Here is a 13,045-nt window from a genome sequence, read left to right as displayed (position 1 = left end):
GGGGAAGCATATTGCTATGTTGGCAACAAGAGCAGATTCAGAGCCACCTCCGTCAGGTTCCAGCCCTGACTTACTGGACCTTGCACAAGTTTTAAACGGCTTTGAATTTCAAGTCCCTTGCCAACTATTTCAAGAGGGTTCTGGTGGCATCAGACAAGACAAAGCACAGCCAAGTACTCTGAGAGTTCACATCCCCGTACTCACTTGGTTATTAACATTCCTACCGAAGGCATTCCCTCAAGACTAGCCCAGCCTGCCCAGACCAGGAGAAAACCTGCCTGGGCACAGGGAATCGATGTGGCAAGTCAGAAAACCAGCCTGCTCCCCGCCAGAGAGGTCATGTCACTCAGAGGTCTGTACAGCCCAGCCAGTGACCCTTGCCCATCCCAAGGAGTGGCTCGCACCTACCTTTGGTGGGCACCCCAATCCAGTTGAGGTAGCGTGTGAGTTTCTTGGACACATACGTCTTCCCCCGGGCTGGCAAGCCAATCATCACGATGAGAGTAGGGGAGTTGGTCATATAGGAGGCCCATGCTAAGGAGAAATGGAAGAGAGCTAAGTGAGGAGAGGCCAAGGAAGGCGCTTGCCCTGGGCCAGGAAGGACTTTTAATCTCCACCCAGTCTTGGGGTCCGGGAAGACTGGAGAAGACAAATGGGAGAGAGACTGGGTCGACTTTCCTGAAACAGAGTCAAAGGGTCATACAGACCCTTTCAAAGAGCCCAAACCAAGATATCTCTTTCCTGTGTGCCTCAGATCAGAATTATCTAAGGTAGAAGGATGGGAGACTAGAAAGCAAGCAAGCACCCATCTTTAGTGGTAGGCTGAAGGAGGGGCTGGCACCTGGCAGGCCAGTGCATCACTGAGCTGACCGTGCAAGAAGTCTAGTCCTTTCCCACCGGAGGACCTCAGCCATCCCGTCATATCCACGGGAAGAATTAGCTTGTCCACTACAAAAACAGTCTTGCCTCAGTTTCTTTGGCTCTTGCACTAAGGTCCTGAACTCCTCCTTAAGCCAGAATTTCTCAAACACAGTGGGAGATGGTGGGGGTTCTACTCCTGTAAAGAGTGACCATGTTGGGAACCGGCGGGGGCACTTCTGCCCTGTCCTGTAGGGTGGCTGTGAGTCGGAGTCCACTCGGTGGCAGGGAGTGCTGTCCTGAGTGAATAGGCCAGAGATGCTAACAGGCTCTGGAAACAGCCTGGAGCTGGTCCTCAGGGCATCCCCGCTGAGGAGGAATCACAGCCGGGAGGCCTTTGTCTCAGTGGCCCGCATGAAGGCAAGGTCATTGAACAGCAGGAATGCCATGCCCTGCCTTTCGTCTGCCCACTTGCTGCAGGAATGCTCATTTATGGAGAGGGGTCTCAAACTCTCACTCTGCCATCTAGCCAGACCCAACTCATAGCGACCCTTGAGGGCAGGGCAGAAATACCCCTGCGGTTTTCTGAGGTGATAGTCCTTTATGGGAGTCGAAAACTTCCTCTTTCTTCCAAGGAGAGGCTGCTGGCTTTGAACTTGGGCTGAGCAGCCCCAACGGTAACCCGCTCTACCACCAGGGCTCATCTCAGCGGACAGGTGGGGGCAGATGAGATGCTCCAAGCCCCAGCGGCTTGTCTAGGTTGGACCCGTAATGCGTCAAAGCATCGCCATTAGCACTGGAATCCAGGACCTGTGCTTCTTGGTCGTCTTCCTCCATAAAATCAGCGGTGACTCCCTGTCAGCTGTTCGCACGCTGTCTCCTTCCTGCCCATCCTTCTGACAAGTGGAGGGAGAGCAGTCTGCACTGCTGCCAGCCACTCCAGGCACATAAGCCCAAACTGGTGGCATGTCGGAGGGAGTTCTGGAGTGTACTGCCATCCAAGAGCCAGCAGTGGGAACCCACCAGCCCTTTCAAGAGGGAGAAAGCTGAGGCCTGTCAGCTCCCGGGACGATTCGCAGCCTTGGAAATCTGCAGGACCTTTCTCCTCTGTCCTGTACGGTTGCCATGAGTCAGAACTGACTCGATGGGAGTGGATTTAATTTGATGTTTAAAGCCAAATCATGGTCCTCTGGCAGGGTTCAGATCTACACAGCAAGTGTGAAGAAGGCCACGCACAGGGATGGAAAGGGGACTGCCCTGTCCTCCCCTCTCCACCCTGGTTTCCCGAGGCTGCCCTGCGAGGTGCCCGGAACAAGGTAACCCTGAAAGATGAAGAGAACCAATCAGTGAAACTGAGGTTCTGAGATGGAAAACTCTTTTTTTAAAGATCATTTTATTGGGGGCTCTTACAGCTCTTATAACAATGTATACATCAGTGGTATGAAGTATATTTGTACATATGTTGCCAGCATCTTTCATTTTTAAGATTTACAAAAGATCTCAAGGGAAGAAGGTCCCTAAGCGGGACAGGGCTTGGGGGCAAAAAAATGTGTGGGTGAAGGACAGTACTCAGAGGCAGAGAGAGTCACCCTGGGGGTCAAGGAGGGGTGAATAGATAGACTTGGGGGGGTGGGCAAGCAGGGGGCAAGGGACTTGACTTTTGTCTTACGTCCATTGTGTACATGGAAAACTCTGTTTCAGCTGGGGCTTCCCGCTCCCCTTCCCCTCCATACTTGGATGATAACAAACATAAGGCACTTTTCATCCCTGTGCAAACAGGGAAGACAGGGCAGAGCAAACATCCTCTGCAGTCTCCCCTGGGTGAATGCTGGTCTCTAACCCCCACCAGGCAGACACTGCAGGGGATCAGGCTTCAGAGGGAAGGTTCCCGAGTCTGCACTTTCTCCAGCTCTCAGGCACCCAGCAAGCCCTGCCTCATTACCTGCTCCTTTGTCCACACCTTCCAGCCCATTAGGCAGCTCTCCGCTGCCCCCCCCCCCCCCCCAGATCCTTTACCCTCCCCAAAGTTTCAAATCAATTGTTCTTGGGAGCTCCGCAGGGGACCAGCTGCTCCCTGTTTACCAGGCTGGATAGAAAATACTAAGAACAAAAGAGAAAGGACTGGACCACGTAGCGAGCCCGGTGGTCCAGCAAGCAGGGGCTAACAATGTCAGCAGGTGTCAGCCTGGGCTTCCCTTGTTCCCTGGGCACTCTGTCCCTGTCAGGGGTTGTAATTCTGAGGAGGCTTAGGTTCTAGAGAAAAAGGTGCAGTGGTTTGGGAGAGGGGCTGATGGCAGCCAACCCTAGGAGGAGAATCTTTGATGTCATGAAAAACAGTGAATTGTTATTGGGTAATCGATCACTGCACAAAGGACTCTCTCCCTATGGTGCCCTCTAGCACCACCTGACCCACCTGTGTCCATCACACACAGACACACACACACACACACACACACACACGCTGACCTCTGTCACCTCCATCCATCTCATACACACACAAACACACACACACAACCTGCCCCACCTGAGTCCAAATTGCACATACACATACAAACACCTACGCATACCTATCCCCATCTGTGCTCAGTACACCCACACACACATCTGTCACAACCAGAACTTCCATTTGGAACTTCTCATTTGGAAACTCTGGTGCACAAAACTAAGCAACAACTTCCTATCTCAAATTGCCACATCAGCAGAGCGAGGAGCATCCTGTCTTGCCTGTGACAGCAAAAACCTCACCACTACTTTACTCTGACTAACTAGATCTGCTCCACTGATTAACTTCAGAGACAAAGTAACACAGTGGTTCTCAGCCTTCCTAATGCTAGGAACCTTTCATACAGTTCCTCGTGCTGTGGTGAGCCCCCAACCATAACATTATTTTCGTTGTTACTTCATCACTGTCATTTTGCTACTGTTATGAATCGGGTGACCCCTCTGAAAGGATCATTCAACCCCCAAAGGGGTTGCGATCCACAGGTTGAGAACTGTTGATGTAACACCTCTCTAGACACACAATAGAAAACTATCGATTTTGAGATTATCTGAAATTCAACCCCAAGAATTTAAGCTTTGTCCATTGTCCCAAAGTGGAAAATCAGGGGCAAGCCTCAGACCAGACTCTAGTCTCCTGACTGCCCATCCAATCCCAGTCACTGGCTCTTGTGCCTAGGGCACTTGAGTGGACACACCCACATGGTGCTCTAATTCTGAAGGTTGGTCTAGGAGGGTAGTGGTTCATTGCCCTCCTGTGACCACAGCCATCTCTCCTTTTTCTAGCTAGGCCGCAGATTTGGAAATGGTCTGTATGTCATTAGTAATATCTTTATTCATCAGAAGTCATAAAGCTGCCAGCTGTGTCCTGTGATTTGGCGGGCAGGCATGAAATGAAATAACCAGGCTCACAAGAATGCAACCCAATTGTGCAATGATGAAACATACAACTTTCCTCTAGTTCTTTAATGCTTCCTCCCCCACTGCCCACTATCATGATCCCAATTCTACCTTACAAATCCAGCTAGACCAGAGGATACACACTGGTACAGATAGGAACTGGAAACACAGGGAATCCAGGACAGATGAACCCTTCAGGACCAGTGGTGAGAGTGGCGATACTGGGAGGATGAAAGGAAGGTGGGGTAGAAAGGGGGAACCGATTACAAGGATCTATATAGATCCTCCTCCCTGGGGGTCTGGGGGACAGACAACAGAAAGGTGGGTGAAGGGAGATGTTGGACACTGTAAGAAATGACAAAATAATATATATATATATATAGTTAAGGGTTTATGAGGGAAGGCGTGAGGAGGGAGGGGGGAAATGAGGAGCTGATACCAAGGGCTCAAGTAGAAAGAAAATGTTTTGAGAATGATGATGGCAAATGTACAAATGTGCTTGCCGCGATGAATGGATGAACAGATTGTGAGAAGAATTGTATGAGTCCCCAATAAAATGATTCTAAAAAGAATGCAACCCAATCCCAATGGGGTTGGCCTTTCAGCCAAGCAGTGTACTGCAGGGAATTGATGTCCTTTTCATCAAGCCTTTTGAAATATTAAAAACCGTTTCTAATGCAGATCTTTGGGGCGGGGCAAATTAGCAGTACTGCTCAACACTTCAAACTCATCTATCTCTTTTCTCTTACTGTTTCTGCAGGGAAAGTTGCCACCACCAATGTGTGCCAGGGTGTGTCCCAGGATGCCCGCTGAGGCGTGGGCTACAGGAGTGGAATGCTGGGAGCAATTCAGATGTCCCCAGGGGGAAGGTTAGTCGAGCCACACAACTCAACAGGCTGCGGAATGAGGTCAATCTGTGTTGGTTGGCATGGAAAAGATACTGGCAAGGTAGTAGGAAGAGGGAAAGAGTGGGCGAGAAATGGTGGCAGATCAGAATGCAAACAATATGAATGCATTTTCGTTAAGGAGATACATTAAGATGGTCGAAAGATTCAAGACTTCAGAGAGCCAGGAAAGAGTGTGAGCTGGTTTTTGTTTGTGGTTGGTGGTGGTTTTACTATATTTCTCGCTGTACTTTTTGCATACTTTTTAAAACACTAATATGGGTTAAGTTCCAAATATGTGTTGGCATTCTAACCCCTATTATCTGTGGATATAGTCCTGTTTAGCAATCTGGTTTCCTGAGTCACGTTAATTATGTCTTATCTAAGTAAGGTGGGCTCCAAATCTAATCAAAGTCATTAAAAAAGGAGATTAGATACACACACACACACACACACACACACAGACAAGGAAAGATAGGTGTCATGTGAAGGTGATCTAGAAACTAAGGAACAAGAAATGCTACTGACAGGAATTGACACAGACTGGATCGGACTTCCAGCCTCCAAAACTCTTTTGTTTAAACACCCTCCACCCTCCCCTGTGGGATTTCCATTATAGCAGCACCAGAATTTGGGACCAGAGTGTGAGGGTGCTGTGCTAACAGATCCTTAGAATGTGGAAGTGCTTGGGTGGCATTTGGGTATTGGGGAGAGGTGGGTGCTAGATGGTAAGGCCCGAGGTTGTCTTGAAAGAGACTGCCAATAGAACAATGGGCTGCAAGGTGGATTCTGAGGGGTCTGCTAGGACTCGGGGGTGGGTGCCGATTCTATGACCACAAACAGCATGTTGCCAGGACTGTGGATATTAAAGATGCTCCTGGTGAGGCTTAAAAGGAGCATCCTTTTTATACACTGACAAAGAAATTGTCCGAATCATGCTCCAATACTCTGCGGAAGGTGGAAAACTTTCAAGTGAATCATTTGGCTCAGGAGATTTCAAAGTGAAAGCTTGATTCTTTGCTGTGCATGATAAAATGCAGGAAGAAAGCCATTCTAGATTTGGTGATGAACAGTGTAAAATCAAACCAGAACTTCAAGATTTGGAAAATACAGTTGTACAAACTGAGAAAGCATTGCCTGGAACTTCCACTGGGGTATAGCTCAGAGAGCCCCAGAACAGATAGAGTGGGTTACGTGTGGGGCTGTTAGCTGCAGGGTCAGCAGTTCAAAACCACCAGCCACTCCCAGGAGGAAAGCTGAGGCTTTCTAGTACTGCAGAGATTTGGTCTCAGAGACTCTCGAGAACAGTTCTACTCTGGCTTATCGGGTCCCTGTAGTCAGTGGGCACCAAGTCAGCGGCTGTGAGTCTGGTTGCACTCATTTGCTAAAGCGACTCTGCCTCTGACCAATGATAAATTGTATCAACTGCTTGTGACTGATGATAAATTGTATCAACTGCCTGTGACTGATGAATAGTATCAACGGCCTGTGACAGCATCGTGTGAAAGCGGGGGACTGAGGGGGAGAATGAAGGAAAGCCATTCCTCCCCTGGCAATTCAGTTTAGACTTGGATGTGACTTTTAGCCTCCAGGAGTGGGGGAAAAAATCCATTTCTGTTCTTTTGAGGCCAGGAACTGGTGGCCTTCCTTCCTTTTTGCAGACTTTTTATTGTGAATTAGGTGGGGTTTACATCTCAGGTCATCACTTTGACAGTCAACAATTGTACTGACCAAACCTCCCACCGGCTTATCCTGTTCCCCCCCCCCCACCCTTTTGTAGCACACATCACTCATGGCAGTCCATGATAGTGGCACGCGGGCACGAAGGCAACACCGCCACCGCTTCTCCAACACGGGAAAAGTACATGTGGGAAGCCATCTGCTTCCAACAAAATTCAAAATATTCTTTAAAAGGAGGGAGGGAGGAAGTAAGCAGCAAAGAAAAAATCCTATCATTGTGAATGAGGGGGAGTGTGGAGTGGGGCTCCAAAGCCCATCTGTAGGCAACTGGACATCTCTTTACAGAAGGGTCACGTGGAGGAGACGAGCCAGTCAGGGTGCAGTGTAGCAGCAATGAAACATACAACTTTCCTCTAGTTCTTTAATGCTCTCCCACCCTACTATCATGATCCCAATTCTACCTTACAAATCTGGCTAGACCAGAGATGCAAATTGGTACAGATAGGAACTGGAAACACAGGGAATCCAGGATGGATGAACCCCTCAGGACCAGCGGTGAGAGTGGCGATACCGGGAGGGTAGAGTGGAAAGGGGGAAAGGATCTACATATAACCTCCTCCCTGGGGGATGGACAATAGAAAAGTGGGTGAAGGGAGACACTGATCAGTGTAAGACATGAAAAAATAATAATAATATATAATTTATCAAGGGTTCATAAGGGAGGATGCGGGGAGGAAGGGGTAAAAATGAGGAGCTGATACCAAGGGCTCAAATAGAAAGCAAATGTTTTGAGAATGATGATGGCAACAAATGTACAAATGTGCTTGACACAATGGATGGATGGATGGATTGTGATAAGAGTTATATGAGCCCCCAGTAAAATGATTTTTTTTAAAAAGGAAGAAAAATAAAATCTATTCCATCAGTCCCCTCCTCTGCTCTGAATTTCACAGGACCCTGAAACCACTCATCTGAGTCCCCCTAAAGGTGCCTTTGTCAGTCCCCACTCCCCTCCTCCCTGGAACCGCTCACGGCCCAGTCATACTCATTGGAGATTAGAGGTTTGGGCTCCCTGGAGTCATTTCTTGGGCCCTGAAGTCCTAGCCCAGCCACTTCTCGGAGTGGGAGTTAGCCAAGACAGGGGTAATTAGTAGCCAGGGGATAGTGGCAGAGCTATTAATAAACCAACTCTCGTGTGAGCACAAAGGAGACAGGACACTTGCCAAGGTACAGGTAAATGAAAACCAAAACAATAAAAAGGTAAAACAAAACAATAAACAATAAAGCCTTACTGCACCACCTCCCTTGGCTGTGGTCACAACAGAGCCAGGGCCCAGTCCCTGGGGCAAATGAATGGCCCACTCACTGCTGTTGAGTTGATTCCAACCCCGGTGAGAAAGCCTCTAGCGCAGGGCAGAACTGCTCCAGGGGCTTAGGGGGCTGTAAACCTTTGCCAGAGCAGACCTCTCATCCTGGGTCTCATCCTGGTCTCTCGGAGCTCTTGGGTCAGCAGACTGACACTGGACCCTCCGTGCCACCAGAGTTCTTGAAGCAGCTGGACTCAAGTCGCTGTCTGCAGTCGATTCCCACCTGCTAGTGACCTCCGCGACAGAGTAGAACTGGCCTTGAGGAGGAAAACTCTTTATGGGAGTAGAGAGCTTCATCTTTCTCCTTATGGGAAGGTAACTCACGTCCTCAAGGCCAAAAAATGGTCAAAGAGATAGGAAGGTAGGTAGGGGAGAGAGAATAAAACAAAGCTAGAAAACCGGACAATGGGGGCCGCGGTGGAGCAGGGACCCTCATGATGATCAGCCTGCCTCTCTCCCCCAGTTCTCTGCCCTCATTTGGATAAGCTGGCCCAGTAACCTGTTCACTTTGCTCTAAGAGGGGCATTCTCTACCCCCCAATCTGATGTTAAAATACTGGGAAACGAGAGTGAATGACCCTTTACATGGGAACGAACATTCTTTACTGGAGAAACCAAACAAACTAATAAAAAACTTCACTAGGCTCTTATAAATAGTGAGCACCTATCACAGCTTCAGGTATAAATCACCTTATAGACAATGTTTCAGGAATAAACATTACATGCAGCTAGAGACACCTCTGAGAAATAACACACATTAGCTATGTGCTCCACCTCCATTCAGTCATTCCATGCTCATTTTCCTACACGGGTAGGTCCTATTAGCATTCCCATGTAGGAAAGGACATGCTGAGGCATGGAGCGGGCAAACCACCTGGTCAAGGGCCCACACTGATGGAGCAGGAGAGCCGCGATTCAAACCGAGGCAGTGTCATTCCAAAAAGAGCGCTCAAACATCGTGCCCTACTAGCTCTCTTCCAAGGCACATGTGCCCTTGATACCTGGCATTCTGCCCTGGCACAGAGAGGGCACGCTAATCATAGAGAAGCCCCAACCCCAGGATCACATCCAAACCAGCTGCCTCTGCTGCAGTCCAAACTCCAACAGCCTACACTGGTGCTAGGTGAAGGGAAGTGGTCATGAGTCATGAGACTGACAAGGGCATGCCTTCAAGGTCCAGGTTCTGAGGAAGACTTTTTGAAGGTGAGACATTTCCGGGTCTCATGCTGGTAGGGGTTAAGAGTTGGACTGCTAATGATAAATCAGGAGGGAAAATCACCAGCTGCTCGGCGAGAGAAGTGTGGCGCTTTCTACTGCTGTACAGGAGTTATAGACTCAGAGACCCACAGGGGCACTTCTACCCTGTCCTATAGGGTCACCAAGAGTTGGCATCGACTTTTGGGTGTGGAGATATATAGCCACTGAAGTGAGGAGAACTGATTATCGAGGTTCCAAAGGGGGGCCATACAATGTGGTAGCATTCCTTGAAGTTCCTGGAAGCCCTATCTGAGGACCAGGTGCCTGGAATCCTTTGGATTGGGCTCTGCAGTCTATAGTGCTGTTTAAGATGCAGGTCCAAGGGAGTTATGGGCCATGTTGTTTCATCTCCCTGTAAACCCTCGTGCTGTCTCTGTCTAAAAAAATGGCCTGACAATGTTCATCCGGGACCAGGGGAAAGAAGCTGCAGGAATAACAGTCTGCACAGAGCAAAAGCTAAGCCCACGAGAGAGAAAAGTGCCCAAGACACCTAGAGAAGTCAAATGCCAGCGCTGATTCCCTGGGGGCCTGCAGGAATGAGGGCATGCCAGGAAGCACTGGATCCTAACAGTTGGTTCTGCAGGGTGCAGCACCCTCCCAAAATTTAGCCCAGGACACAAAGGGAAACAGGTAACAGTTCCAAAATTAAAATCCAATCTCTGAGTAGATGCCTACTGATGGAGATCCCATGTGTCACGGAGTAGAACTACTCCATTAGGGATCCTTACAGAAGCACCACTGGGTAGTGAGTTCAAACGACTGATAGCAACCCGTTAGCACCACCTGTTAACATTGCAAGCCCCAAGTAATCCCTGCACCCTGCCACTGCTGTGCTCCTTGTGTGCATACTAGTGCTTGGCCGAAATTCCAACAAGCAAGTATGCAGGTATCCCCTGGAGAAAGTGATTCAGTTACAAAAAGCAGTAAAAAACCAGCTGAGTGGCATCAGCAGTGCAGCCTCCACTGAACTGGACATTGTTACGGAGAAAAAATTTCTCCCTGGAGATGCTCAGTTCCCCTATCAAAGGATTCTGTCTCCTTTCCACCAAGCAGCAGAGTCTAGGATTACAACTACACAGTGTTCTCGGAATAAAACCCTGGGAGAGAGCAGCCCCTCCTTATTGCCAGAACTCACAGCATTTTTTCTCGGATGTTCGGAGATTTGGAGTTTTGGTTTCATAGCTGTTGTTCTGTTTTGAAGAAGAGGCAAAATCCAGGGACATGGCAGCTCTTCGGGAGACGTCTGGAAGGACAAAAGGAATGTGAGACGGGACTATTCCTTTGAGAAAAGTCCTGTAGGACAGAAACCTGTGAGAGTTGGAGAACTCATTTTTCTGGGTCTTGAACATTTTCCACCGTTGACAGTGTCCTCCGTAGTCTTACCACTTTTCAGTTGCTCATTTTAGTGGGAAAGGCTTGAGTTTTCCTTCTCTGGCAGGTTTCTGCCTTACGCGGGTACTGGCTTTCGCGGGTTTAACTGTGTGAGTGAACGAACTCTGTGGAGAGTCCATCGGGCCTTTTTCTCAGACTCAGTAGCGATGAAAGCATTTTTGGCTACAGACTATCAGGGACATCCCCATCCCTGTGCTTCCTCCGCTATAAAGAGCTGCTCCAAGCCCTTGCATTTATATGCAGATTTAAGAATGTATCCCACAGAAACTAGCTCCTTCAACCTTTCCAATTATGCCACCATAAGGCCCCCATGAGCGTATCTGTCCGTTTTACGGGTTCAAAAATCGAGGTTAACTGACATTAAGTGGCTAGCCCTTGCTCCTTGCTGACCCACATTTCAAAGTTTTGATAATTTGGGAGGCTAGTGGGGGCCAGGAAGGGATAGATGAAGTGCATTACCAAGAAAGTCATTCCAACCCAATGTAAGATAGCCCTGAAGAAAAAAAAAATTAATGAGAAGTGTGTGGCGGGTGGGGGGGGGGGGGGGGATCTCGACCCGTTCCAAGCAGGAAAACGGTGACAGCTGTAGCACATCACCATTTCCCAGGCGTTCAGAGCCTCCTGTGTTCTTACCCTCAAGCCCTGCCCTGCACCCTGCCCACAGCTATGCCTTGAGTCGCACGCTACAGGAAGACTAGGAAGGGGAAAATGACTTCCACAAGGTCACCTGCAGATCAGGGGTAAATCCTGACTCGACTAGAGGGGAGAGACACCCCAAGCTCACTTCCTAAACCCAGACAACAAAGGAACTCGCGAGGAAGGAAGGCGCTATTGCATCAAGGACCTTGCACGAACTCAGTTGCTCCACGCACCATACAAATCCTCAGCTCACACGACAGCTGCCGCGCCGGGTGCCTAAAGGTGCGCACTCCAAGCGGTGCCCCGGGGCCTGAACTTCCCAAGACGGCGTGGCACCATCCCTCTGCACCTCACCCCACCCATCCAGCCCTTCCCTCCCAGTAGCTGCGCAGCTGCCGCTCACCCTAAGATCTCTCCCAGCAGCAGCCCCGGCGCTTCCCCTTGTGACGCGGCAGACGGGCTGACAGACTGGCCCCCGGCCCGGCAGGCTAATCCCGGGCAAGTCACGTGCCTCTGCCTCGCTCCGCCCATCCCCGCGTAGGGTCCTCACCTGGAGAAACGCATCGGCCAATCACGAAACTGAAGGCTCGAGGGGGCGGGGCTCAAATCTGAATCTCTGACTTTAGCTCCAGCTCAGCTCAGGGTGCAACAATGAAAGGAGAACGAGCACAGGTTAACAAGTTTCCTACCGGTGTAGTGGTTGGTTGGCATCGTTGCCTGGCAACTAACAAGGCTGGGGGGCGGAGTTAGTAAAATATAGTACTTGTCTTCAAAGTCTCGCGAGAATAGACTCTTAAGTATCTGTCTTGAGAAGACTTGACCTCTTGGTGAGGTGAGAATGTTGCAAAGATTAACGCTTTTATGCCTGAATTCCAAGCGGGTCCTTGTTAAACAGTTATATTAGCGTAGAAAGTGCTTTACTATTGTAAGCTACCACGATACTTGAGCTGATACATTGTAGGCAGTTTTTATTACTCCCGCTGCAGGAATCGGTAATATCACTGGATCCAGACACACACTCCTGTGTCTTCTAACCACCTTCTGCCACAAGATACTGTTACTATCGGCTTGTAGAACCAAGGAAGGAAAGTGTTTCAAAACTGAGAAGGCAAAGTGTGAAAGACACAAACGTTTCTCGTAACTTATTCAGCGGCGGAGGCTTTACAAATGGCATGAGTTGGCTAATTCCAAGAGAACGTCCTTGCCAATACTATTGGTAGCTGCCGCAGGTCCCGGCGGTACTTGATTTTATTGATAAGCCCCCTCTGGGCATGGTGAGATTTGCAGCTGTAGGTCAGGGAAAAAAGAAGAGTGAGACTTGATTTCTTGGTAAAGAGATCATTTGGGGGTGTTTTTACTCCTCCTTCACCTGGAAATGAGGAGCCCTGGTGGCGTCATAGTTATGCGTTGGACTGATAACCGTGAGGTCGGCAGTTGGAAACCACCACCACTCCACAGGAGAAAGGCGGGGCTTCTACTCCTGCAAAGTTATGGTCTCGCAAACCCACCAGGACAGTTTCAGCGCTTTAGGGTCACTATGAGTCGAATGGACTCGCTGGCAGTGAACTCT

At 49.3% G+C, this 13,045-nt stretch overlaps 1 protein-coding gene across 2 annotated transcripts in view; it reads right to left on the bottom strand.

Annotated features, from left to right (window-relative positions):
- Nucleotides 1-11,928, bottom strand: part of PFKFB2 (6-phosphofructo-2-kinase/fructose-2,6-biphosphatase 2) — a 24,042-nt gene extending 12,114 nt beyond the window's left edge. For both annotated transcript variants that reach the window (XM_004699850.4, XM_045298127.1), the window contains exons 1-3: nucleotides 11,879-11,928; nucleotides 10,580-10,687; nucleotides 409-534 (exon numbers count right to left, since the gene is read on the bottom strand). In XM_004699850.4, the coding sequence (XP_004699907.1) occupies nucleotides 409-534; nucleotides 10,580-10,667 (214 nt within the window). In that variant the 5' untranslated portion in view covers nucleotides 10,668-10,687; nucleotides 11,879-11,928. The remainder of the gene's footprint in view (nucleotides 1-408; nucleotides 535-10,579; nucleotides 10,688-11,878) is intronic.
- Between the last annotated feature and the right edge of the window lie 1,117 nt (nucleotides 11,929-13,045).

Source organism: Echinops telfairi, unplaced genomic scaffold (assembly GCF_000313985.2).
Source record: "Echinops telfairi isolate 266 unplaced genomic scaffold, ASM31398v2 ScPeMD7_7424;HRSCAF=8462, whole genome shotgun sequence".
NCBI classification, from domain to species: domain Eukaryota; kingdom Metazoa; phylum Chordata; class Mammalia; order Afrosoricida; family Tenrecidae; genus Echinops; species Echinops telfairi.
Note: the sequence above shows the minus strand (reverse complement) of the source record. Positions and strands in the feature narration are given on the sequence as shown.